At 43.5% G+C, this 27,822-nt stretch overlaps 1 protein-coding gene across 2 annotated transcripts; it reads right to left on the minus strand.

The window, feature by feature from the left end:
* Window positions 1–359: 359 nt before the first annotated feature.
* Window positions 360–27,399, minus strand: LOC106576413 (GAS2-like protein 3). Of its 2 annotated transcripts, none has more exons than XM_014153570.2 (9): window positions 27,235–27,399; window positions 12,617–12,672; window positions 8,518–8,695; window positions 8,164–8,282; window positions 7,763–7,904; window positions 7,025–7,088; window positions 6,471–6,612; window positions 5,749–5,856; window positions 360–3,014 (listed from the first exon to the last, which is right to left on the minus strand). In XM_014153570.2, the coding sequence occupies exons 2-9, from the start codon at window positions 12,638–12,640 to the stop codon at window positions 1,773–1,775; spliced, it is 2,019 nt and encodes a 672-aa protein (XP_014009045.2). In that variant the 5' UTR covers window positions 12,641–12,672; window positions 27,235–27,399; the 3' UTR covers window positions 360–1,772. The 2 variants fall into 2 exon arrangements, with proteins under 2 accessions (XP_014009045.2, XP_014009044.2); XM_014153569.2 differs by lacking the exon at window positions 27,235–27,399 and adding an exon at window positions 13,357–13,636.
* Window positions 27,400–27,822: the final 423 nt, after the last annotated feature.

Here is a 27,822-nt window from a genome sequence, read left to right on the forward strand (position 1 = left end):
TAGTGGAAATATGAATCCCTATTGAACTAAGTATATGGCTCTACTCTGACTGCACAGATCAACTCAAAGACCTTCTAGTTCTTCAGCTGCACATCTACTCATACCTTTTTCACACTACTGAGCCAAACCCTAGGATTATTCTAGGCCAAGCCACGCTGTACTGTGCCTGCCTGGTTACCCATCCATTGTAGTTGCTAAAACTATGCTGGAAAGGACAATGTGAAAGCCAGCGCAGTATGGTTTGGGTCAGCACAAGAGTGAAAAGGGTATGAGTATGATTAGTTCCTGGAAATTAAGTCAATATCAATATCATTTCCACTGACTTCAAATGTTACTGTCAATTATGAAGCGCAGACATGTTTTGCAGGAAGTCTGGCAACATTTGGCCTTTTATTGTACAATGTAACAAAGGTAGATCAGACAACACAAATCAACAGAATCAACATTCAAATTGACAAACACACCAAGAGGTTTTAATAAAGTGCCGACCAAGAAAACAGATAAAGTAACTTAGACATTGAAGCCCACATAGAAAAGTAAAAATATGATCAATAAAAAGATAAACAAATTAAAATCTACCTCACGATAACTTCCCCCTCTGTAAAATGATTAAGGGCTTCGCTTGTCCCTTAGTTGCAATCGCCTACTACGTGTTCAAAGGATGTGTTACAGGCATATTATTATCAGTAGTAATTCATTTGAGATTTGACCATGTAATAATAAAAAAAAAAAAATAAACTCAGTCCGAGTGCTTGTACTTTGTGCAATTCTCATTTGTAAAAACAAATATTAAAGCCCTAGTTTCTAGTACATTCTAAAGCCACTCAGCAACAACAGTCATTTCTAAAGGCACACGAGAAACATTCCAACAGTGCTTAATTTGACCTCTAAAATGGAAAACACCCCATCATCATCATCCAGTCTGTGACAAAGAGAAACAAACGTCTATATTCAATCATACCTCCATCAATGAAAAGCTTATCCACACAGAGGACAAACATTCAGTCCAGTTATATTTCCTGTCAAACGTGAAACTTTGGTAACAGTAACCTGCTTGTAATGAATATTAAAAACTCAAAAAGCAAATGTTCAAAGTGTGCTGCCTTAGCTCTGCTTTGCACAGAAATGACACTTTCTGAAAAGAAAATGTCAATGTTTAAAAAGTCAAACTTTTATATGCAGAGAAAAAAAATCGGTATCAGATCAGATGGACAAAGATAGAGCCCTCTCTAGGGAACCTCAAGACATACGAATAGATGTTAGAAAGCTTTAAAAAAAACTCAAATGATGGAAAAAGGATAAGAAACAAAAGGCTGTTGATGGGATGTTGGTTTACAACACTTCCATTGAGTGTTTCTGTGTTAGGCTTAAGGCTGAATTGAGCTGACCTCAGATAAAATCAGTATCATTCACTTCTCAACCCATTCAAAGACAGTATAAAAATTGACTTCTTGTAAAATGCTGTTGAAGCATGAGCTTTTGACAACAGGACAATAAAAGGAGACAAACTAACATAAAAAAAATCTAACCAACTGAGAAACATAAACGTAAAAATGGTAGCGGTGCAAATGGCGTTTTGAAAGTTACACACTAGCTTGTGTCTTGATAGTTGCTGCATCTATATCCGGTTGGGTATATATTTGTGTGGACAATGGTGTTCTGCTGAATCCTGGTTGGGGACTTTTTCAGACAAATACCATGATGGAAGCATTAATGTTCAGTAAGACAGTACAGTCCCTCCCCGTCACGTTACTACGTCCCCCAACTACGTCTCACGTCTTCTGATGCCTTCTACCATTCATTTCAAAATAAGGTTCCTCGCTTTTGTTCTTGAGTTGGGTCTTCTTTGTGAGAACAGTGTTCTTTTGGGAGGGGAGGGCTTTGATGTTGGGGCTGGTTTTTTGGGGGGCCGTTTTGGTGGGCTCTGGTTTGAGAGAGGGGGTGTTGGTGGTATGCGCTTGCCTCCGTCCTGCCCTCTGTGCAGTTGGTACCGTTCTCTGGTTGGTCTTGCCAACAGTGGAAGAGCCACTAGGGGCCCCTGGTACCCGCCCAGGGGTGGCACCACATGGAGGCACAACCACTTTGGGGATGGCCCTGGTTTGGGCCTGGCTTTTGGCTGTGCTGTCTTTGCTCTTGGGGAGCGAGATGGTGGATTTGGGCAGGATTGTTGTGGCAGTCCTGGAGGTAGGGGTTAGTGCCCTGGTGGGTTGGGCCGTTGCTGGCCTGGGTGTTGGCACAGCCACCCGGGGGGTTGGACGGACCCGTCTTGCAACATCCAGAAGAAGGCGTGAGGCCGGGGAGGCGGGCCACCTCTGAGACAGGCGGCGTTGGGTGGCGCCGGTTGGGGGTCGGTCCTCTTTCTGGAAGGGGACCCTCGATGGGGCTGTGGCGGGGCGAGGCACTGTGATGGAGGTGTGGGTAGATGGAGTGGAGGAGGGTTTAGGACATTTACAGGAGGGCTCGGGGCACACAGGGCTACGGGGCTGGGAGAGGGCGCCGCGAGGGGACGGCCTGAGCTTCAGCTTGGGGGCAGAAGAGTAATGGAGCAGTGGTGCCGTCTGCTGGCTCTTGCCACTGTGAAGTGAAGGGCTTGGGCCCTGCTGCGAAGACAGGGTGGGTGACACAGCAGCCACCTTCTTGGGGATGGGCAAGGGCTTCTGGGTGGGCTTCTTGGGGGAGGGAAGGGGCATCTGCAGGATCTTTTTGGGTGCTACGGCTGCTTTCCTGGGCAGAGTAGGGGTCGAGACAGGGGTGCAGGTGGCTTTGGAGGCCGAACCAGAGGAAGACGAGGAGGAAGACGAGGGGATGAGGTTGACTGCAGCGAGAGGGTCCATGTCAGGTGGAGGGGCCGCTGCTGCAGAGCCGTGGCCCGGCGGACCCTTCTGGTATGCCAGGATCTTCTGCTCCAGAGTGGTGAACTGGAGCACCCGGCCAGGGTCATACTTGAGCAGGAAACCCCTTAGGGTGTCCCAGCCACCCCCCACACGCACCATCACATGCTTCCCATGCAGCATCTACCACAGTGAGAGAGGGAGAGACAAGGATACATGTGAGACATTGCAGTTGGTCTCTTTAAAGGGTTAACATGTTTATTTTTTACTTAACTATTCCTTGAGAACCACATCTACACTCACTCCTACTACTAACAACCACTAGTCACTCCTACTACCACTACTCATCACCTACAGTGGTTCCTCCTCTAAAAGTTGCAGTGTACTGCGACGCAGCTTGCATGGTGCCGCAGAATTCTATGGCACATTATTTAAGTGTGAACCACTGATACCATTAATGCTAGTTTGACCAGCAGAGGGCATCTTTGAGAAGCATTTGATAGCCTTCAATAATGGCTGTACTAGAGAATGCGGTAACACGGGACCGGGGTTCAATTCCCCGACGGGGAGTAAGGAGTAGGCTGTCCTTGTAAATAACAATTTGTTCTTAACTGATTCCATATGTGTTATTTCATAGTTGTGATGTCTTCACTATTATTCTACAATGTAGAAAATAGTTTTTTTTTTAAATAAGAAAAACCCTGGAATGAGTAGGTGTGTCCAAACTTTTGACTGGTACTTGCTTAATTAACTTGATTAAATATTATGGTGTTTCTATTCCAAGGAAAAGAAAAACCCTTGGGGTTTCTGTTAGGATGGAACATAAAATATGGCGCTGTACAACGTGATGGTCGTGAGTACAGTACTGGGCTATTTAGCTAAAGAATCCAGTGTCCTGTGGGTTCAATTCCCCGACGGGGAGGAAGGAGTAGGCTGTCCTTGTAAATATTTTTTTTTTTTTTAACTGACTTGCCTAGTTAAACAAAGGTTACACTAAGAGTATAACATTTATACACCCTAATTTTCTAATTCTAGTCTAACAAATACTCAAATGGAGATTCAGTGAAAATAAAAAACTCATTGATTTATCAAGACCAGTCCCCATGCTTGTCTCAGAGCAGCGCCAAACGATGCTAAAATAGTTATAAGCTATTGCTTCAAATCCTATTGCTTCTAACTTCAATATGCTCTTTAAATAAGACCTACCCCACTTTTAACAGCGCATTACTCAACACTCATGTCGCCTACGGCCGGTCTACAGTATATTGAAACACATGACATGACTCTCCGCCAATAATTACACACAGAGGATTGGAGGATATTTCTGTAATTCAGTGATATTTATTACCATAGTAATTCATTATGGATCCATAACTAAATAAACATCGGCATTTTGAAAGAGTATTTTTATCATTATTTTATTAATGAAAGCATAAAGATTCCATTATTAGTAATAATAATCACTTGTTTTGAAAATAACAATATTTTGGAGATGATTTTGTTTTCAAATAACGTAAAATGAGAGTGAAAAAGGCCATTCTTGAACATGGAATGAGACATTGTTACTAATTTGTAAATAAAGCTAGTTTGTTATTTAGAATTATTTATTTCTGTTTTCAGAGGGAGAGAAACCAAAAACCTACAGTCATCTCATGGGTCTCCCAGTCGAGGCCGGCATGGGTATTGAAACAGCATCTGTAGCAACAAAGCTTGTACAGCAATGCAGTGTCTTAGACAGTTGCGCCACTCAGGCGCTGTACACCGTGACCAGCCGGGAGTGGCCTACAGTACTACAGTAAGAGCAAAATAATCCTAACAAAATAAAAGAATAAAAACCTTAGTGTAACAACAGTGTTAGTAAGTAATACTGAAGTCGTGCAGAATAATCAGTTTCTATTTAGGTTTATTTCGCTCATTCATTGTCAGTTAGAAACAGTAGGACCCAAAAGCATAATCAGTGCTCTTACTCCCCCTTGTGGTGGTCTGGAGCAGTGAAGTGGTGACGCAGGGTACCGTGCTAAACCACAAGGCTCCTCTAAGTCCCGCGGTGTTAGCTTGCAGCTTTTAAAGGAGGAACCACTATACCACCACTACTGACCACCTACCACCACTACTAACCGCTCACTACTCACTCATACTACTACCACCACCAACTAATATCTACAGTGCTGCCAACTACTATCTACAGCTACCATCTATTTTTCAGCTGCTGTTTGATGGAAGTGTTAACACTGTTCCTTGGCCAATAATGATATAATCCCTCCTGTAGGTCCAGTACTAACAAGATCCACTCTGCTTCCCTAATGAGCTTAGGGTGTGATCTGCTGCTTTATCCTACACCGCTGCTTTTTATACTTGGCATGGCTTTTTACTTTCCAGTTGTATCACCATTTTATCAGCCTTAAATACCCAACATTGATACGAAGCTTACTTGACTTTTCCAAAGTGGCTTTGTCTCAAGTCTACAGGACTATCTAGTCTATATAATAGGTTGGTCTCAAGTTTACAGGACTCTCTAGTCTATATAGTAGGTTGGTCTCAAGTCTACAGGACCATCTAGTCTACATAGTAGGTTGGTCACAAGTCCACAAGACTATCTGGTCTATAGTATGGGAAGGTCTAGGTATAAAAGGACCAGACAGGTACTGACCATAGAATTACATCAAGCGTAGTAATTTAATTTCTACGGTGCTGACACAGCCAAACTTGTGCCAGGCCCCGAGACTGAACCTTTGGATTAGTGGCCGGGAAATGAATGAGGTTACGGTAGAGAGTTTCCTGGTCTCTTGGCAGAGGACAGAAAGGGTGTGTCACTAGCTACAGGTCTAATGCTCACTTAGCAGTGGAATTGACTCCAACACTGGTGTTCAATGCTTGGGAGTGTTCAGTGTGTCACTATACAGTGCATGCTGCTCACCCGGATGAAGAGGGTCTTGTCTCCCAGTCTGTAACGGCCCTCTGACAGGTATTCAATAGATACTCTCTGGGAGCAGTTACACGGAGGCTCGTCCATCAGATGTTGCTCCTGTAACACAGAGAGGGAGAATTAACATGGGCCTATAGAGTCCTGGCTAAGGAAGCAAGAACATGGGAAAGACATTTTCTAAAACATTGAGAAACCCTGTTTCATTAACCCATCGCCTAAGGATAAAGCAGAGTTGCTAACAGGAAAACGCAATGAACCGATGAACTCAAATGAACCAATTTTAAGTTGCAAAGACTTGAAAGGCTATAGAACAGCACTCAGTAGCAGCCTCTGAATACTGTAGTTTAAGAAGACCGCTTTGGCAAACACACGAATCAAAGGCTAAGTGTCATGCAGCTTAGCCTGTGGACACAGGAAGTGTTCTGATGTTTGTTGGTGTTGTGACTGAGCTGCATTGGTGCCACAGGCTACAGAGTCACATGACCCCGGATGGATGGAGCATCACGAGGACCATAAGGACTCATACAGCCCTGAGCAGCGAGGCAACTAGAGCCACCGCTGCCGCCATTTTGGATTTGATGAACTCGGTCACCAACTAACTATTTGAATAGAACAACAAGAGAGATGAGAGGAGAGGAAAGTGGAGAGTCGAGTCCCTATTTAGTCAGTACAAATTTGACAATAGCACAGTTTTAACTCCTGGAATGACTTACTCCAGGCTGGTAGAGGCCCCCATGCTGGCAGCACACAGTGAAGGTTTTGACTGCAGGAGCAGGCTCTGTAGTCTTCAGCAGGGTCTCCTCCAGCTCAATCTCCTTCTCCAGTTTCACCAGCACCGGAGGCTCCACGCCATACCTAGAGAAAAACAGATAAGTCCAGTGCTTTAAAGGGACTGTTAGGAATGGGGGAAAAAAAGATGCCACACATATTCACTTTTGCTGCCTTGTCCATCTTTCTACCCCAACACAGCTGCAACATACCACATTGCATAACTACAGAATCAAATCAAAACAAAAACGTGGTGGTCATGTTCTAGAATGATCTTATCTTACATTTGTCACAGTGCAACATCTACAGCACATACAGTGCAAGTCAAAAGTTTGGACACCTACTCATTCAAGGGTTTTTCTTTATTTTGTACTATTTTCTACATTGTAGAATAATAGCGAAGACATCAAAACTATGACAAATACACATGGAATCACTGTAGGCGTGTCCAAACTTTTGACTGGAACTGTACATCATCTATCAACCAAGGGAAACTTACTTGGAGACGATGCGGCCGATCTCTAGCAGACACAGACACACCTGCCTGGGATCCTTGTGCAGAACTGCGAGACAGAGAAAAGGCATACTGTAGAGAGATGGCATGCTTGTATAGTATAGCAGCAGTGTCACAAACCCATTACTTATAATGAGGTGGTGTCCACATATGTCCACACATGTTAATTGCTCTCTATGGTGGATCCTATTATGTCATTAAGGAGGATGGCTTTAACAAAAGCCAGACAATGGCTGCAGTGGAGGCATCTGCTCCGTTCAGTCATTAAAGGCTTACAACTCAGCCCATGTTCCTTTGAACCAATTAAGCTAAGGAGCCATTAATCAACTCCAAGGGTAATGTAGTAATGTATCAAACAACTCCAAGGGCAACGTAGTAATGTATTAATCAACTCCTAGGGTAATATAGTAACATATTAATTAACTCCAAGGATAATGTAGTAATGTTACAAGAGTGGTGGGATGGAATGGAGTTGGACCCTACCTCAACTGTACAACCATGGTTCTGCTACACTGATTACACAAGACTGGATGGGTTTTGGTTTGATTGACACCCGTGGACATTCGTGCTAGAATGCTAAGCTAACTAGAGGCTGCTGAGAAAAAATAACCCAAATATGCACTTCAAAACTGTCTGGAGCGATGGCCGTTTGTGATTAGCTGCTGTAGGCACTTGCTGTGCCTACTGGTCAGTACAGCCTCCCCACCAAACTAAAACACGTACCTAGGCCCTCCGATTCAAACAGGTACGTCTCCTCCACGCCTATGTGGCGACACCAGCCCAGGAAGTTGGCAGTGTTGTCACGGGCGAAAAAGGACCCTGGAGAGGCATTGCACTTACATGCCACCTTCTTCATGGGAAACAACTGCAGGGAAAGGCATTCAAAAAAGTATTAGAAATTAACCACACATGCATTACATCACAGTTGACATATGACCATTCTTGGTAAAGAGATTTTTTCAAATGGACAGAAAAACAAATAATTTCAGAACCAAAACGCACCAACTAATTTCAGATGGGAAACAGACCACCAACTCAAACTACCCTATCCTTACCAATCTCCCCACTCGCCTACTTTTCCTTAATATCCTGTTCCCCCTGCCATTCCTCTCCCCACAGCTCACCTTGCCGATATCCGAGGCCCCGCTCTGAGAGATCCTGCTCTGCAGAGCTCCGATTAGCTGACACAGCTTCACCCCGTTGTTCAGCTCCGCCATGAAGCTCTCCGCTCTCACCTCCTCTCCTGTGTATCAGAGACAGAGAGGAAAATATTAGCATGAGTGTGTTAGTGTGTATTGTTGGGAGTGAGGGGTGAGTGACAGGGCGAGACACTTAAGGCCAAATGATTAACAAAAGGAAGAATTCTAGGCTGCACATCCAAAAACGTCCATTGCCAGGTTCAGGGTACAAATAATGCCACAGGAACAAGACGACACACTTTTTGAATTATTTTCACCCCATGACCCTCCTGGTCTTACCTAGCATCCCGGTGAGCCAAATGGCCAGGTCCTCCTGCATGGGTACCAGTGTGGCTTCGTGGCGCACAGCCAGCCACTGGTCATACTGGAAGACATCGGCCAAGCCCGGCCCATGGCGCAGCGTCAAAGGGCTGCGTGCATTCTGCAGGGGCGTGTCAAACTTCTCCCTGAACCACACCTGTGAAGGGGGGGGGGGGAAAGAAAGAAAGAAAGAAAGAAAGTGAACACATTGAGTGACAAACTACCACCAGCTGGTGCCGTTACAATGGGGAGAGAGGGCAGAAAAAGGTTTTGGGGGCTGACAATTAAATGTTCCTAGCATATTGCTTATATTCATCCGTCATTCAAGCCTTCCATTATAATACAAGTGGTGTCAGCCTGGCAAAGGGTGTCATATTTTCAGAATGGATTCCAGCACTGTAGTGATTGTATCCAAATGCTCGTAGACTAAAGGAGCTGCACGGATCACTGGAAGTGGGTTTAGACTCTGTTGGCAGTGGGATAGGCCGGGGGGAGAAATCCGAAATCCTTCACTCACACAGGCGACTAGAACTCAGCCCCTGGCACACAGACCGCGCCTTCGTCAGGGCAAGAATAACAAGATTCAAGCATATCAATTTTCAAACATGTTGATATTCATCAGTATACAATTTCGACATTTGGCCACAAAAAAAAAAATAAACTATCCAGCTACACTAATAAGATTGAAGTGCAAATAGACGGAGGAAAGGTTGCCTTAGAGATTGAGCAGCATTTTGTACGACTCTAAAATGGAAGAAGAATAGAAATAGGATGTTGTCGAGACAACCAAGTCCTCTGAGACAGCCTACTAGATGTCTGTGGTGATATTCCACTCGCAGTGAGGGAAAGGAAATCAGCTGAGGGGAGGAGAATGCCTGGAGGCTGGAACAAGCCTTGTATCCTACAGTCACATCAGATTAACCTCCAATCACACACACAGCTGACAGTATATCCGCCATCGCTGTCTCTCTCCCACACCTTCATTGGCATATCATGATTGAGACTTTCCCTGGGTTTAGTCTCACAGAAAGGTCTCGGTTGTTCTTTGGGAGGTTTTCCACGACCCCATTTGAGTGACTCCCAAACTTCAGTGGGGGTAGAGAACGAGGGCGAGTCAAGTTATCACTTTTGGAGATATCGGACGTCACAGAAAACATCCCAGACTGGCAAGAAAGAGCGTATGAGAGAGAAAGTGAGAGAGAAAGAGAGAGAGCGTAAATGGCCCTGCTCAGTAGAAAGTATTTAAAATTCTGTCTGGTTGTCAAAAAGAGGTGCATTTAATTAAAACACAGAAATTAGAAGAAATTCTCGCAACTCCTCCCCAACTCCCTCTCCCTTACATAACTGTGTTTTAAGGATAAGATGCCTGGCTGGTGTTCTGGGCAAGGCAACCCCACAACATATGTTGTTTTTCGTCTTACTCGCACCGAATACAGCTAATTAGAGAAAAGGCAACGAGGAGGGGAGTGTTTTGAGTTACATAAACATGTGGAGATTACCACCATACCATTGGCGATTACCCGTGGTGACCTCTCCGGCATCACCTGACTGGATGCAGGTTTCACAGAAATGAAAGCTTTAGTAGCCCTCACGTGGGCTTATTCTAGTTAGACATCAATTCAACTGATCCTTTATGGTAGTCCTTGTGCAGTAGAAAACCTACCACCTTTCCTGTGTCCAAATCAAATTGCTAAATGGTTTTGGGTACTGTGAAAACTTTAGACTCCTCCCAAGTATACGTTTAGTTTTCAGAATAAGGGTGTAGGGGTAGCCTGTGTACAGGCAAGTAGACTAATTGTGTAAACAAATACAGCATAATCCTGGTAAATCTGGCACATAGGGGAGGGAGATTGTAAGAGTTTTAAACATTGGACTTTAAAGCTCCCTCTTAATGGAACATAGTTAGGAAAGGGATTTTAAACAGAAAATCTACATTCCTAACTCGTTCTTAATGAAGCCACCAAATAGCCATTCAGGATGATGTGGATCGCATATATGTACACATACTAGGCCTCTCATGTTGGTGTGATCACAAGACAGACACCAAGCCAATGAGTTTGAATACTTCTCAAATGCATCCTTTCACCCTTCCTTAACGGAATCACATGATTTGAGTGCAAAAACTGTTTCCACTACATTGCTTTCACTAATAATGTCACATCAGATTAGTGATGGGGGAAAAATACATATCACAATAATATTTTGGATGATATTATAATTTATATTTTCGCTGTGCCTGCTCCAAAACTCCAGTATTTTTCATCCTATATCTTGTTCTCCATCTTATTTTTAAAATAGTGAGCCAACATGGTTTCAGCACTTTTATTTCAATGACTGATCAACACTCATTTTGTCATGGTTCTCTCGTCCCTCTGCAGCAGACATATAGTGAGCAATATGTTTGGAAAATCAAAGCATAATAAAATCACAGTATCGAATCGCAATTCATATTGTATCGGCACTGACATATCATGATAATATTGTATCGCGAGGTCCCTGGCAATTCCCAGCCCTATATCAGATCAGTGATAACTTCAAGGACGAGAGAAAGGAAGGATTCAAACAGGGCCAGAGTTACACCTGCTAGTCCTTTATGCTCCTATTAGTTGTGAAATCTTCCCATGGTTCTTGTTGACCTTTGACCCAGAGAGGAGAAACCCTACAGGCAGGGCCGTAACCAAGGTCTGAGTTTTAGTGAGGTCTGGACAGGGGGGGAAAGTTGAGGCTCATTTACTGCATTTCTATACCATTTAAAAACTCCAAAGTGCTATTTGAAGAACAGCAAAAATATCCCTAGCCATTATCACATTGGTTGCTGTTGCTTCATTCTCCTCAGTCCATCTACAAACACATAGCCTATTAGCTATACAATTAGCCGCTACACATTAACCCAGCAACGTGATTAAAACGATCATTTAATACGTACAGAGGGATCTGTTTGCAGCAAAAGTATTTTGACAAAAAGTAAACAAATGAGTTTGTTTTACAGAACTTGTTTTATTTTTCCAGACAAGTTTTTGCTGGAACACATTTTGCCACAGGGTGGGGATATATTTTAGTAGATTTAAAACATTTTCTACAATACTACACATTCTGCCATAACTTATGCCATGTTAATATAATATCTCAGTGAGAGTGACTAATAAAATAAAATACATGAGGGCCTCCTGGAGGTCAGGGCCCCTGGGCACACGCAGGGTGTCAGTAATTCAGCCATGATTTCTACAAGTTTAGATAGTTGGCTAAACTAACTCATTTACCAATCAAAACATGTTTTACTGGCACTGAGTGACTATCAAGTGAGTAACATAACATAACTGCTTATGCACAAAATGGCACCTAGTGTATTCTACTATCCTAACTCAACAGTAAGTTGAGACCCTGACTGTGTGTTCCCCCCCCAAAAATCAAATAGTTTATTTAATTTGTTTTATTTAAAAACATGTACGAGATCCAGACCTCTGTGTCCTCATATGAATTTACGGCCCTGCCCACAGGGTTTATTGGCCTCCTCAGATATCAGACGGCCTCGAGAGCAAACAGATTATGTTGCTGGAGATAATAGACCAGTAAAAACAGTAAAGCGAATGGATTGGTGTCAATCCTCCTCCTGAATAGACTAGCTCAGGGCTGCCCAACCCTCTTCCTGGAGATCTACCATCCTGTGGGTTCAGTCCAACCCTACTTTAACACACCTGATTCTACTAATTAGCTGCTCAACAAGACCTTAACTAGCTGAATCAGATATGCTAATTAGGGTTGGACTGTAAACCTACAGGACAGTAGATCTCCAGGAAGAGGGTTGGGCAGCCCTGGACTAGCTAAACCAGGAAAGCGTGAAGGGTCCTAAACTGATGAGAACGTCACGATTTTGCTTTGCCATTGTAGCCGAGCCATTTTGCTAACACCTGACTGCTACTCCTATCCTTTAGATATATAAATACAGCAGGGATAGGGGCCACGGTATGAGAAGAGGTCTTTGGACTGGGCCTTTGAGGGAAAAGGAGTTACCCCTTCTGAACAAAAAAAAACATTCCAAAAATCCTTGTATGTTCATGATAATAAGTCATTTTCTTACCTGTATGCCAGCCTGCACTGCCATCGCTGCAATCAGAGGAGATTCACCTTTTCATCCTGAAACAGACACGAGGCTATTAAGTATAAAATATATAGAAAACTGATATATGAATTAAACATACATACATACATACATACATACATCAGAATGTTTACAAAATGTAAAGCTCTCCCGCCTTCCTCCCAGGATGTAGGGGATTACCCTGACCCAGAACCATCCCCTTGGCCCAAAGGATGTGTGTGTGTGAGAACGAGAGAAGTAGAGCGAGAGACAATGAGCTGCACTATACTAGCCTCTGACACTGACAGTTTAGTCAACAAGAAACACAGTCCCCCCCCACAACATATACACACCCCAAAACAGCTCCCTTTCTCCCTCAGCAATCCACCCAATTTAAACTTCTCTACTGGGCTGAGCTCCAGTACTCAAACACAAATGTCACCATAGACCCAAGGGGCGGGCAGCACAAACTAAGATCCCAGAGCTATGACCGCATTTCAATTTCACAGATAGGGTTGCAAAATACCAGTTACTTTCAATAAATTTTGCAACCCTAATGATAGAACCACATTGCAGCTACTTAATACGCTGTTGTCATCTGATAGACCGCTCCTTACGTGCACAAAAATGTGCATTCAGTTACTCTGACACAGCATGAAAGAAATCAATCCATGTCTCATCTGTGATGCGTTGCTCTCGGCAGAGGACAAGATGACAGCAGCGCAGACAAGCAGAATTACCTTAGGACAGGAGGAAGACAGTAGTCATGTACGAAAAGAGCTGCGTAGAACCCCCAGATAGTCGGAAAAACCCGTCTCCACCCTGCTTCTGACCGGAAAGCAGAAAGCGCAACGCAAACCACGCAGGCTCCTACTGGCTGGTTCCAGACTTCAGAGTGTGTTATGTCGACAGCGAGCGAGAGAATGACAGAGGGAGGAGAGAGAGAATGGAGGGAGGAGGGAGAGCCTTGACTAATGAAGTGGCTCTGCTCAGCTCAGCGCTGCAGAGGCCCCCCACTCCTGCCACAGCCAGTCCTCCTCTCACAAAGCACCCATTGTTACACACCACCCCCCTTCCAGGCCCCCCACGCATCCATCATCCCCCAACTCTGCACCTACCCTGGGAGCTCCCTGCGATGAGCTAGTGGAAATGGAGCGCTAGGGGGCAGGGGAACCAGCCACTTCCTCCTCTCATCCTCCTTCCCCAACCCCCCCACCCCCACAAAAAAAACATGATAGCAAGGGGAACGTTTGGTGTGGGGATGACAGAAGAGACAAGGGCAAGGGCCAGGGTTCAAATTACACATTGTGACTGTCCCTGATCTGGGATGCCCTCAGAATAGTGGCTGGACCAAAGTATTCATTGTCTAATGCTTATGTGGGTGCTCAGGCCAGTGCACATGTCCTGATTTGCTAAAAGGTGACAAGCGCTGCCATAGTTAGAACCCTGGCAAGACTTGCTCCTGGAGGAGATCAGTAGGCCTAAACTAGTGGACAGTAGACAAACAAAGTGGGGGAGAAAGAGAGAAGGGGGTGACTTTTAATTTGAGTAGAAAGGAGGAGTATGTGGCTGACAGCAGAGGACAAAGGGAGCACTCGTCTCTAGAATGTGCAGCATCTGGGGCCCCAATGCGCGAGCTGAGAGAATGCCTCCCTGTGGGGACCAAAAGGGCAGCATGCGCATGCACACCACCACCAAATGTCAATGCGAAGGCGGGAGCGAGAAATGAAAAGAGGCATTTAAAAACAGAATGTGTTTTATGCTGCTGGGTTGGCTGATATGAATGTGCGAGTGTCTCTGAGGAAAGGGCAAGGCTCGACACTTGACAAGGGGCGCTGCCTCGCACATTCTCCAGAGGTTGCTGAAACACTCAAACAACGCCCGTTCTCTCTTGGCAGCCTTGTTCAATCAAAACCGGTCTTCCAACAATGACCTTTGGGTCCAGCAAAAATGAATGTTTGAATGAATATGCATTGGAGCTTGTTATTGCTTCACAATGTAAACCTTGTTTTGTACATTATACATTGGTACATTGTTGGGTAAATTCATTCGATTTTTTATCTTATCTTTAACTCTGCATTGTTGGAAAAGGACCCGTAAGTAAGCATTTCACTGTTAGTCTACGACGCATGTGACATAACATTTTACTTCATTTTGATTCACACGTTTTGTTTCTGATAGAACCGGGATGTAAAATTACAACCTGCTTCCTACCAAGACGGCCCTTTAAATGAATTGAAAACGGTGGGTCTCCCTTTGTGAGGGAGTGAATGGGAAGGTTTAATGAAGTAGAGGGACATTAGCCAAGCCTCTGTAGTCCTGAAGATAAACACACAGATGGATGAGGGAGCAGGGGTAGACTGGCCACATGTTCCCCATGCAGGTCATCATCTTGCCTCAGTAATAATTTAAGAGGATCAGGGGCTATTCCAGACATGGACGATCCACCCTCACCGATCACAATACTACAGACAGCACGTGGCACATGAATGGAGCTGCAGTCGATGTACATCATGTGCTTGATTTGCATTCAAGTGCACAGCAAGAGACCACACAATGTTCGGGGGGGGTTGCATGTTCATTTGTTTTACAGTGCATTGTAAAGTGTGTGCGAATTATTGCGTTGGGGGGTGATTAGCTTATTTACCAATAGCATGGAACAGCTGCACTAGTCTAACATAAGAGTGTAAAGGGGCTGTAAGCCAGTACATGGGGCCATAGGCTTTTTATTTTTACCCTGCTCTCCTGCCAAACGGGGTCTGCTCCACTCTCCCCAGAGACTACCAACTCCTCATTCATTCAACTTCTCCTGCTGAGCCCTTTGTGTCTCAACTTAATTGGCCTGTCAGTTGAAGGTTTCATTCAGTGCCTCTCCATCGGAAATGGACCTTGTATTCATTATGGGAGTAGGTGCATTCAGGCAGGATTAGGCCTAAGTGTAGCATACAGCATTTAGGCTCAACCCATGTCCTTCAAGAAGAGTTGTCCTGAAGATGACGGGTCGCCAGGAAAGCCCCTCTTCGACTTTTAGGTGTGAACTGAGGAGACACCTGCCAATCCCACTTCATCCTGGTTTGATTAGTCTATTACCGCTCCCCAGCATGCACTTTACGAGGCAGCTGGGAAGTTTGTCTTCTCCCCCCCCCAATTTTTTTTTTCCATAAAAAAAAAAAAAAAAAGTATTTTGGAGACAGTCGACACTTCTGGTAGGGAGTAAAAAACGACTGGATTTACTTAAGTCTGAAATTGAGGCAACCAAATGAAAGCTGTCAAAGGGAGCAGGCATCGAGTTAGGCCACCTATAGGGTGATTGTGCCTGGTAACTGCGGCAGGCAGGACTGGCAGCTTGCCCATTCATCTGGAGAGTTTGCTCGCTGATTAACATAGGCTAGGCCACTGAATTGCAAGCCAACGCAGATGACATCATCCCTTCAGAAAACAATATCCCGACAGTCCCAACTGATGTACCTAAGAATGTCTCGAAGACCGCCAAGAGCACTGATCTAACCTGACAGTGTCATAAATGTTGACGTTTGCTTTAAATACATTTTCCAGAATGAATAGGGTTCCATGGCCATACTGACAAAGTCATCATCAGGAAGAGAGTCTTATTATCGAGGAGAGGGTTGTGATCTGATCATTGCAGTGATGGCAACAACTGCAGAAGCTGCTGTATTCAAAAATGGGTCAGTTGTAAGGACAAGGCCGTTAATGACCTCATCTGAAACTGTGACTGGATGATGTCAACAGAATAGAAAAAGGGCTTTGGCTTAAAGAGGGTGTTGAGGAAATGTTCTGTGTGTATTAGGGTATGCTTGCTGAAATGCTCTTATGACAGGAACAGACTTTTTTAACTTATGGTATACAAGACTAGTTGTACCTTTCAAACTGTATGACTTGTGTTCTCCATTGTCTTAAAATTCAAAAAAGAAAATCCTGAAAGGAAACTGGAACACAATGCGAACACCAAATATGGGCCTAAGACGTGTCAGCTAATTTGTAACCGGCTTTATCAAAGTGGTCAGATAAGCTGCAAGACGTCCGAGCCCCTGAAAAAGACCCTCACAGAAGGTCAGGTAAGGGGGGTTATTTGCCTGTATGATAATCCCAGGGATAGAGGGGAGGGGAGTGGGTAAACCTTTCACCTTAACATGAAAGGCTCAGCCCTCAGTAAAAACAAAAGCTACCATAGACCCTGTTGTCATAACGACCTGCTGTCATTAAAGACCTCCAAACACCCTTTCAGCATCCTCCTCTCACCCTGTTCTTTGTTTTGAAACTGGACTCATCATCATCATCATAATATGTCGTAGAGGAGTCCAAAGACCTCTAGAATTAAACTGGATATATTCACAGGACTAAGGTTGTAAAGGGTCATAAACTTTCCAGTAAATTTCCAGAATTTGGGGAATTTTGCTTAAATTCATCAAAAAAGTTAGCTTATAACAGAGTACCTTTTTTGTGGGATACACATAGGGCAATACTAGGTCTTGTGGCATATTTGGGATAGTTTAACTAAATTTCAAATAAATTGGAACCCTCTGCATGCAGTGCACTCTTCCATCACATGGACAGCTGATTCTCAAGATCTTGCACACGAATGAGATGCTATTGAGCCCACACTACCACACTGACTGAGCCAAGGACTACATGCTTTCTGGTAAGTTTTGATTACAATACTGGGTGGGGTGAATATATGACAAATGATTTTTTGTTAACTAGTAAATAGTAGTCTACAGCAAAGTGTGTTTAAATAATTTCTAACTTGTTAATTTCTGCTAGTTAGTTTTTGCTACCATGTGGGTTTTAACTTGCTTGAGCCTGCTAATGGAGGAGTCTTAATTCACCTGTTTCCATACATGTTTTTTGACTCAATGGAGGAACGTAGTAAGAAATGTAGATTAATGTCTTGCTCAAGCTGTGTATGCAACTGGTTCATCTCTGATGCTCACAGGCAATGTGTATTGCAAGAGATTTCTGAATGTTCTTCGCCTAGCATACACACCTCCAACCAGACATGCTTTATCTACTCATTTGCTAGATGCCATCCTGTCTGATGATCAGACTCTGCTTGAAGATGTAAGAGAATAAATCCATACTGCCCTGCCCACTTCACTGTTGCTCCAAGCAGAGGAAACTGCAGTTCTGAAATACATCAAAGTGTGAAGACTTCTGCCTGAAGCCCATACACGCCGCAGCGTACCTGTTGGACCCCAAGAATGCTGGCAAGAGCATCCTGTCTGGTGCAGAGATCAACAAGGCCTATGGTGTCATCACTACCGTGTCTCGCCACCTTGGCCTGGATGAGGGCAAGGTTCTTGGCAGTCTGGCAAAGAACACTTCCAAGCTAGGGCTTTGGGATGGAGATGCAATATGGCAGTCGTGCCAACATATCTCATCAGCCACCTGGTGGATCTGAGGCTCTTTCCCGTTGCCTCCATCATCCTCCAAATCCCACAAACATCAGCCGCCTCAGAGCGCAACTGGTCCTTTTTTGGGAACACACCCTTTAGCACGCAACAGGCTGACCAATACAAGGATTGAAAAATTGGTGGCCATCCGGGCAAATTTGAGGATTTTTGAGCCTGACAACGAGCCATCCTCAACAGGGTTGGAAAGTGACAGTGAAGATGAGGCCTCAGTCTGATAATAGAAGACTCCATGAAAATACAACACTCAAATCATGTTTGTTTTTATATCAGAAAACCTGAAATATTGAATGAGGTCATTAGCCATGAGGGTTGGGCAGGTAGAGAGTGAGACAATGGATACGTTCGCTGTTAGCCAGACAGACTGGCCAAAGGAGAAGACATTTAAGCCAACAGAGAAACGTTTGTGCTGGGGATACTATGAAATATTCAAACCCTTGGTGAATGCATCCTTTGAAGGTGTACCTTGAGAACCAGTAGCCTAGCATGCCATATGTTTGTCAGAAAGAGAAGAACTGCTGCGGAACAAACATTTAATCCTAGTAACAATTCCCTGTCTTAGGTCAGTTAGGATGACCACTTTATTTTAAGAATGTGAAATGTCAGAATAATAGCAGAGAGAATGATTTATTTCAGCTTTTATTTCTTTCATCACATTCCCACTGGGTCAGAAGTTTACATACACTAAATTACTATTTGGTAGCATTGCCTTTAAATTGTTCAACTTAGGTCAAACGTTTCGGGTAGCCTTCCACAAGCATCCCACAATAAGTTGGGAGAATTTTGGCCCATTCCTCCTGACAGAGCTGGTGTAACAGTCAGGTTTGTAGGCCTCCTTGCTCGCACACGCTTTTTCAGTTCTGCCTACAAATTTTCTATAGGATTGAGGTCAGGGCTTTGTGATGGCCACTCCAACACCTTGACTTTGTTGTCCTTAAGCCATTTTGCCACCACTTTGGAAGTATGCTTGGGGGTCATTGTGCATTTGGAAGACCCATTTGTGACCAAGCTTTAACTTCCTGACTGATGTCTTGAGATGTTGCTTCAATATATCCACATAATTTTCCTACTTCATGATGCCATCTATTTTGTGACGTGCACCAGTCCCTCCTGCAGCAAAGCACCCCCACAACAGGATGCTGCCACCCCCGTGCTTCACGGTTGGGATGGTGTTCTTCAGCTTGCAAGCCTCCCCCTTTTTCCTCCAAACATAACGATGGTTATTATGGGCAAACAGTTCTATTTTTGTTTCAGCAGACCAGAGGACACTAATTCAAAAAGTAGGATCTTTGTCCCCATGTGCAGTTGCAAACCGTAGTCTGGCTTTTTTATGGAGGTTTTGGAGCAGTGGCTTCTTCCGTGCTGAGCGGCCTTTCAGGTTATGTTGATATAGATACTTTTGTGACCGTTTCCTCCAGCATCTTTACAAGGTCCTTTGCTGTTGTTCTGGGATTGATTTGCACTTTTCGCACCTAAGTACGTTTATCTCTAGGAGACAGAACGCGTCTCCTTCCTGAGCGGTATGACGGCTGCGTAGTCCCATGGCGTTTCTACTTGCGTACTATTGTTTGTACAGATGAACGTGGTACCGTCAGGCGTTTGGAAGTTGCACCCAAGGATGAACCAGACTTGTGGAGGTCTACAAATTTTTTTCTGAGCTCTTGGCTGATTTCTTTTGATTTTCCCATGATGTCAAGCAAAGAGGCACTGAGTTTGAAGGTAGGGCTTGAAATACATCCACAGGTACACCTCCAATTGAATCAAATGATGTCAATTAGCCTATCAGAAGCTTCTAAAGCCATGACACCATTTTCTGGAATTGTCCAAGCTGTTTAAAGGCACAGTCAACTTAGTGTATGTAAACTTCTGACCCACTGGAATTGTGATACAGTGAATTATAAGTGAAATAATCTGTCTGTAAACAATTGTTGGAAAAATGACTTGTGTCATGCACAAAGTAGATGTCCTAACCGACTTGCCAAAAGTGTAGTTTGTTAACAAGAAATTTGTGGAGTGGTTGAAAAACGAGTTTTAAATGTCTTCAACCTAAGTGTATGTAAACTTCCGACTTCAACTATACATAGTTATTGAACACTGGTCACTTTAATAATGTTTACATACCACTTTATCCACTTCATATGTATATACTCTATTCTAGACAAGGTTCATCCTATATAACTACTGCTGTACACACCTTTTCTATTCATATACTGTCCACACACACACACAGAGAGTATACCAAACATTAGTAGTAGAGGTCGGCCGATTAATCGGAATGGACGATTAATTAGGGCCGATTTCAAGTTTTCTAAACAATCGGTGTTTTTGGACACTGATTGTGGACGATTTAAAAAGAAAAAAATGTACCTTTATTTAACTAAGCAAGTCAGTTAAGAACATTCTTATTTTCAATGACGGCCTAGGAACGGTGGGTATACTGCCTTGTTCAGGGGCAGAACTGATTTTTACCTTGGCAGCTCGGGGATTCGATCTTGCAACCTTCTGGTTACTAGTCCAACGCTCTAACCACCTGCCTTACATTGCACTCCACGAGGAGCCTGCGTGGCAGGCTGACTACCTGTTACGCGAGTGCAGCAAGAAGCGAAGGTAAGTTGCTTGCTAGCATTAACCTTATCTTATAAAAAACAATCAACCTTAACATAATCACTAGTTAACTACACATGGTTGATGATATTACTAGTTTATCTAGCGTGTCCTGCGTTGCATATAATCGATGCGGTGCCTCTCATCGAATCACAGCCTACTTCTCCAAACGGGTGATGATTTAACAGGCGCATTCGCGAAAAAAGCTCTGTCATTGCACAATGTGTACCTAACCATAAACATCAATGCCTTTCTTTTTAAACCTGCATATTTAGTTAATATTGCCTGCTAACATGACTTTCTTTTAACTAGGGAAATTGTGTCCACTTCTCTTGCGTTCCGTGCAAGCAGTCAGGGTATATGCAGCAGTTTGGGCCGCCTGGCTCATTGCGAACTGTGTGAAGACCATTTATTCCTAACAAAGACCGTAACTAATTTGCCAGAATTGTACATAATTATGACATAACATTGAAGGATGTACAATGTAACAGCAATATTTAGACTTAGGGATGCCACATGTTAGATAAAATACAGAACGGTTCCGTATTTCACTGAAAGAATAAACATTTTGTTTTCGAAATGATAGTTTTCGGATTTGACCATTTAATGACCTAAGGCTCGTATTTCTGTGTGTTATTATGTTATAATTAAGTCTATGATTTGATAGAGCAGTCTGACTGAGCGGTGGTAGGCAGCAACAGGCTCGTAAGCATTCATTCAAACAGCACTTTCGTGCGTTTGCCAGCAGCTCTTCGTTGTACTTCAAGCATTGAGCTGTTTATGACTTCAAGCCTATCAACTCTGGAGATTAGGCTGGTGTAACCGATGTGAAATGGCTAGCTAGTTAGCGGGGTGCGAGCTAATAGTGTTTCAATCGGTGACGGCACTCGCTCTGAGACCTTGAAGTAGTTGTTCCCCTTGCTCTGCAAGGGCCGCGGCATTAGTGGAGCAATGGATAGCGATGCTTCGAGGGTGGCTGTTTTCGATGTGTTCCTGGTTCGAGCCCAGGTAGGAGCGAGGAGAGGGACGGAAGCTATACTGTTACACTGGCAATACAAAAGTGCCTATAAGAACATCCAATAGTCAAAGGTATATGAAATACAAATGTTATAGAGAGAAAAAGTCCTATAATAACTACAACCTAAAACTTCCTACCTGGGAATATTGAAGACTCATGTTATAAAAAGGAACCACCAGCTTTCATATGTTCTCATGTTCTGAGCAAGGAACTTAAACGTATTGCACTTTTACTTTCTTCTCCAACACTGTTTTTGCATTATTTAAACCAAATTGAACATGTTTCATTATTTATTTGAGGCTAAATTGATTTTATTGATGTATTATATTAAGTTAAAATAAAAAAGTGTTCATTCAGTATTGTTGTAACTGTCATTATTACAAATAAATAAATATACAAAAATAAAATAAATTAAAAATCGGCCGATTAATCGGTATCGGCTTTTTCTGGTCATCCAATAATCGGTATCGGCGTTGAAAAATAATAAAATCGGTCGACCTCTAATTAGTAGCGCCGTCCTAATATGGAGTTGCGCCCCCCCCCCCCACCCGCCTTTGCCGTCAGAACAGCCTCAATTTGTCAGGGCATGAACTCGACAAGGTGTCGAAAGCATCCCATGGGGATGCTGGCCCTTGTTGACTCCAATGCTTCCCACAGTTGTGTGAAGTCGGTTGGATGTCTTTTGTGTGGTGGACCATTCTTGATACACACAGGAAACTGTTGAGCGTCAAAAATCCAGCAGCGTTGCTATTCTTGACACAAACCGGAGCGCCTGGCACCTGCTACCATACTCGGTTCAAAGACAGACATTTTTTATCTGGCCCATTCACCCTCTGAATAGCACACATGCACAATTCATATCTCACTTGTCTCAAGGCTTAAACTCCTTGCTTAACCCGTCTCCTGCCCTTCATTACACTGATTGAAGTGGATTTAACAAGTGATATCAATAAGGGGGCATAGCTTTGACCTGGTCACTCTGTCATGGAAAGAGCAGGTGTTCTTAATGTTTTGTATACTCAGTGCACGGTGATTGGGCAAGGCAAAAATATTTAAGTGCCTTTGAACGGGGTATGGTAGTGGGTTCCAGGTGCACCGGTTTGTGTCAAGAACTGCAACGCTGCTGGGTTTTTCGCGCTCAACCGTCTCCCGTGTGTATCAAGAATGGTCCACCACCCAACTTCACACAACTGTGGGAAGCATTGAAGTTAACATGGGCCAGCATCCCTGTGGAATGTTTCACACCTTGTAGAGTCCATGCCCTGACGAATTGAGGATCTTCTGAGGGCAAAAGGGGTGGTGCAACTCGATATTAATATTTGGTATATTCTGTGTATATATTCCGGACTCTGACATGGCACCTGCTGATATTTCTTAATTGATTTGTGTGTATTCTTAGGTATTATTTCACTGTAGGAGCTAGAAACATAAGCATTTCACTGAACCTGCAATAACGTCTGCTAAACGTGTTCGCGACCAATAACAATAATTGATTTTATTTCGTCTCAGTCCATTCTCCCTCTCCTGTAACCATTCCTCTACCCCTCTCTCACTGGTCCCAGTCTGCCCATTAGTCAGCGGTACCCTAAATAAATGAGGGGAAAACCAAGATGTCTTCATGATCTCCATTGCATCCAGGGGAGATAGCAGCACATATGGGCTCATGTGGGGGTTTAACCCATTAAGCTGTTAATTTCTTGTCTGTGGCACAGGGTTTTATTTGGTTTGGCCTTCTTCTGGAGACACCACTTCCCCAAAATGTGAGGCATAATGCCAGAGATCAGCCAGATGGTGTTTAGGGGGTAGAGGGGCAGAATCAGGGCTGTTTTGGGGCACACTCCTCCTCACGCATGCATGCATTCATTTGGCTCTAGTCCAGAGCTCAAGTATGACCCTATGCCTAAATTGTATTATTTCTGCCACACAAGCTACCACAAGAGGGTTGTCTGACAAAAGCAGCACAAAAGGGGGAAAAAAATATCTTTGTGGTAGTCCTATATATAAGAAATGCCTATGAAAATGATTTGTTTTCACATTACAGCTCAATTTAGATGCAGAAAATGGTCTGTTAAAGAAACAAGCAGGTCTACTTCAGTTTCTAAAATGGGTATAGTATTTAGGATCCATTTGCTGCTGGTGAAATGGTCTTCCTCAGAGGTAGCAGCACACACTTAAGCAAAGGGAAGCACCTGCACAACCTTGCTATTATGGTATTCCTCTAGCAGGGAACCAGGAACAGGGAGATTTAAAATGGACATAAAATCAGGCTGTAGTCAAACATGTTTTATCCATCTCAAGTTGTAACGGTAGGCTACATAGCCAGAGCCATATGTTTTCTTGTATTGCCTAACATTATGTAGGCTAAAAGTAAGCCATAAAATCAAGTGCATCTCCTTTCCAGACATGATGGGTGGATGGTTGCCAGAAGATACCCTCTGCAACTGGATCCTAGACTTCCTGCCGGGTAGACCACAGGCTGTGAGGATTGGCAACACCACCACCCTGACTCTTCACACAGGGGCCCCCCAGGGGAGTGTCCTCAGTCCTCTACTGTACTCCCTCTTCACCCACAACTGCATGGTTGCACAACACCAACGTCATCAAGTTTGCTGACGATACCACGGTTATAGGCCTGATAACCAACAACAACGAGTCAGCCAATAGGGAGGAGGTAAGTGAACTGGCATTGTGGCGTCATGATAACCTCTCCCTCAATGTGAGCAAAACAAAAGAGTTGATTGTGGACTTCAGGAGGCAAAGGAGGGAACATGCCCCGATCCACATCAATAGGACTGCAGTAGAGAGGGTCACAAGTTTTCAGTTCCTCGGCGTGCACATAGGACCAACACCACCATCACTCTTATCAAGAGGGCGTAACAGTGTCTCTACTTCCTAAAGGCGTCCACATGCTTCCCAGCCGAAACAGTTCGGTAGAGTTCGTACATATGATGACATTTTGTGGGGGATTTATGACTTTTTGGACTTCGGTGAGTTTTTTTTCCCCCGGCAGTTCGGGCACAGATTTTTTCTGGAGGCGAGGCAAGCCAAAGGTCAGAGCCGAAGTCTAAATCCCTTCGTCTGCGATTGGTTACCAGTAGGGATTCTTCAATAAAGTACTTTTTTGTCATTCAACGAGAGACTCGTTTTCATGCAAATTTTTTCCATTGAAAAATACTTCAAAAATCTTAATTATATGTAAAATCTTCAGCAAAATCATAAAAATTAATGACTGATTTCTTGACTTAGAATAATTCTTACTATTTTGAGGAAGTGTATACTGGTTACCGTGTCTCAAAATGGACAAAGTACTATTGCCACTTGTTTCTTGTTTTTCAAGCGAAGGTCTTTTATTAAGGAAGTATGCGAGCACACTCGTTCGGTTAGCAGAACTGAAGCATGCTGACGAACACAATGATACATCAAACTGAGGCATGCTGACGAACACAATGATACATCGAGCAGATAGAAATACAGCTGAAAACTGCCCTTTTCGTCCTCATGCTAGCTACCAGTAGACACAGCAGCCATTTTGAAATGGCAGTGTCAGCCAATCAGATCCTTTGTTGTTCAACATCATGTGCCATTCCATATGGCTGCTGTGGCTACTGGTAGCTAGCATGAGCACAAAATGGGAAGTTTTAGAGGAACACAAGTAGTATTTTAATCTTATCGATGGAGCAGTGTGGATTAAGGTAAAATTTGGAGTACAGTGGCATATCCCATTCCTGCACTGAGGTACATTTTCCGACCCATATCTCATGCCGGCTCAACTGTCAATGTAGCCAGGACATAAACATTAATAAAAAGAGTCACACACACTATATACAAGCTCCCAGTAATATATTGGATAAAACAACGTTTCGGCATCACTGTGCCTTCTTCAGGGTCATGAATGTAGCCAGGACAAACATATTTTCATGCTTTCACTAAATCAATCAATCATAGCACGGTTTCGGGCTCATTCGGTAGTTTTTACCTGATAATTCTACTTTATGTCAAAAGTACCATTTATATTCATAAAAAACAGGGGTCACCAACAAGTGGATCGTGATCTTCAAGGCATTCCTAGTTGATCAAACATTGCTGTAGAAAAGCTAACGATAAAGGCATAATGGCTCACCCATTATGCAACTAGAGTTTTGCCATCAGGTGGAAGCCTGTCCCCGCTCTCTGATCAGTCTCACTGGAGGAAGGAGAGAGCAGGGACTGTGTGAGGCGGACCCCTCTGCTGTTCTCTCCCTCCCTCCGCTGAGACTAATGCCATATTCGAAACAACTGGGAACTCGGAAATCTACAACTTCCGAGCGTTCGAAACATCTGGGAATTCTGAGAAAAAAACGAGATCCAACTGGGGCAAATAGTTTTTGAACGGTCATCCAACTCGGAAACTCAGGCATCTTTATAGAGCTCCGACTTTCCGACCTGAAGTTCACTGACTTCATGATTTGACCTCGTTTTTTACAGGATAATGTCAATGAATCACCACCTCACATCAGTTTCTAAATAGTGATAGGTGTGATAGTTTAACCCTCAAATCCATTCATTCATTTGAGGCCAGAGACTTTTATGGTAGGAGCGTGCAATTTATTTTCAAGCCACCATGGCCTGAAAATGACAACTACGTTCCAAGTCCCGCTACGGACTGGCGTTTATGACAAACACCGGTACTAAACCAAAGATAATGATCTGTTTTAAGTAATAGATTTTGTGACTTCTATATTTAAAAAAAAATGTAACTTCTATATTTTTATTTAACTAGGCAAGTCAGTTAAGAACAAATTCTTATTTACAATGATGGCCTACCCCAGCCAAACCCTAACACGGTCGACGCTGTGCCAATTGTCCACGCCCTAAGGGACTCCCAATCACGGCCAGTTGTGATACAGCCTGGAATCGAACCAGGGTCTGTTGTGACACCTCTAGCACTGAGATGCAGTGCCTTAGATCGCTGGGCCAATCTGAAGGCCTATAAACTGTGTGCACAGTTATAGTCATCATAAACAGATGACTATAAACTTTAATACCAACATCACCAATCTGAGGTAAAAAGGATGGGTATTTCCTGTAATTCATGTCGTGAAAACATTAGTCTTATAATGTAGTAACACACTATGTCCACCATGGGGAAATTTGAATATAACATAATTCAATGCCAAAGTAATTCAACACTTTAATATATGATCATACTACTTTAACCATGGACAGAGTTTAAAAATGCCTGTAAACGCAATTTAACCAGGCACTCTAGACTAGAGCGTCCATAGGGTATGCGCTTTCCCACGGATCTTCAGAGATCTCGGCCAAAGTGTATATTAAATGTAAAACAGTTCAGTCATCCAAGCAGGCTACCAAATTACACGCATTTCATTAAAAACCATGAGACCAAATCTAGTCTACTGTGCAGAGTATAATAAGGTTTACGAATTTAGAAACGACATGAAATACGTTAGTCTTCCACTCGGGAGAGTGATCAGCCACGGGGCACTTGTTGCTTTCTCGTGGGCTGGAGAGAGGAAAGGACAGATTCGTTCACACCACGGAAACAATTATGTCTCGCGTTAACTCACCAGCATATAAATGACCTGTTCCGTCTCTCGTCGAGTTTTCCTTGAGAATGTCCTAAAATTTGAGTTAACTGTCATTTCTGGTCAATTATAGCTCTCGCCAAACGTGCGTGCACTGTTCGAAACAGCCAACCAGAGCACAGCCGACGCTCTTCATGGACGTGGTGAAGCTCCTGCTGGAAAAGCAGGTAGGCGGACCCAAATGATGCTTTAGCTGGAGTTTGGCTAAACTCACAAATACGCAATCAATATTGATATAGACAAATAAATTGTGCTTTATGAATATACCGTGACAAATCAAACCCCATATATGTTATTTTGTCATATTTGTTGACGATATTTTCAGCTCGTAATTACTTTTCCATCAAAAGCTAACTTTGGATATTTATGGACGACTTCTGGAATATTTATTATAATTATTGTTGTTGCAGACCTCTTGTTGCACACATCTTCAAGTCTTGTCAGTGACAAATTGTCACAGATCTGGAATACTGTAAATTACACACGTAGTGGTTAGAGCATTGGGTCGGTTGCTGGATCAAATCCCTGAGCTAAAAAGGTAAAAAATCTGTCTTTCTGCCCCTGAGCAAG

This window comes from Salmo salar, chromosome ssa17, assembly GCF_905237065.1.
Source record: "Salmo salar chromosome ssa17, Ssal_v3.1, whole genome shotgun sequence".
In the NCBI taxonomy this organism is placed as follows: domain Eukaryota; kingdom Metazoa; phylum Chordata; class Actinopteri; order Salmoniformes; family Salmonidae; genus Salmo; species Salmo salar.

Excerpts from the sequence above, each read along its gene's own strand:
- LOC106576413 (XM_014153570.2), bottom strand. The coding sequence starts at position 12,640 with ATGGCAGTGCAGGCTGGCATACAG. Across the intron at positions 7,089-7,762 it reads GTTTGAATCGGAGGGCCTAG|TTCTGCACAAGGATCCCAGG; the intron begins GTACGTGTTTTA and ends TCTGTCTCGCAG. Across the intron at positions 5,857-6,470 it reads GGGGCCTCTACCAGCCTGGA|GAGCAACATCTGATGGACGA; the intron begins GTAAGTCATTCC and ends TCTGTGTTACAG.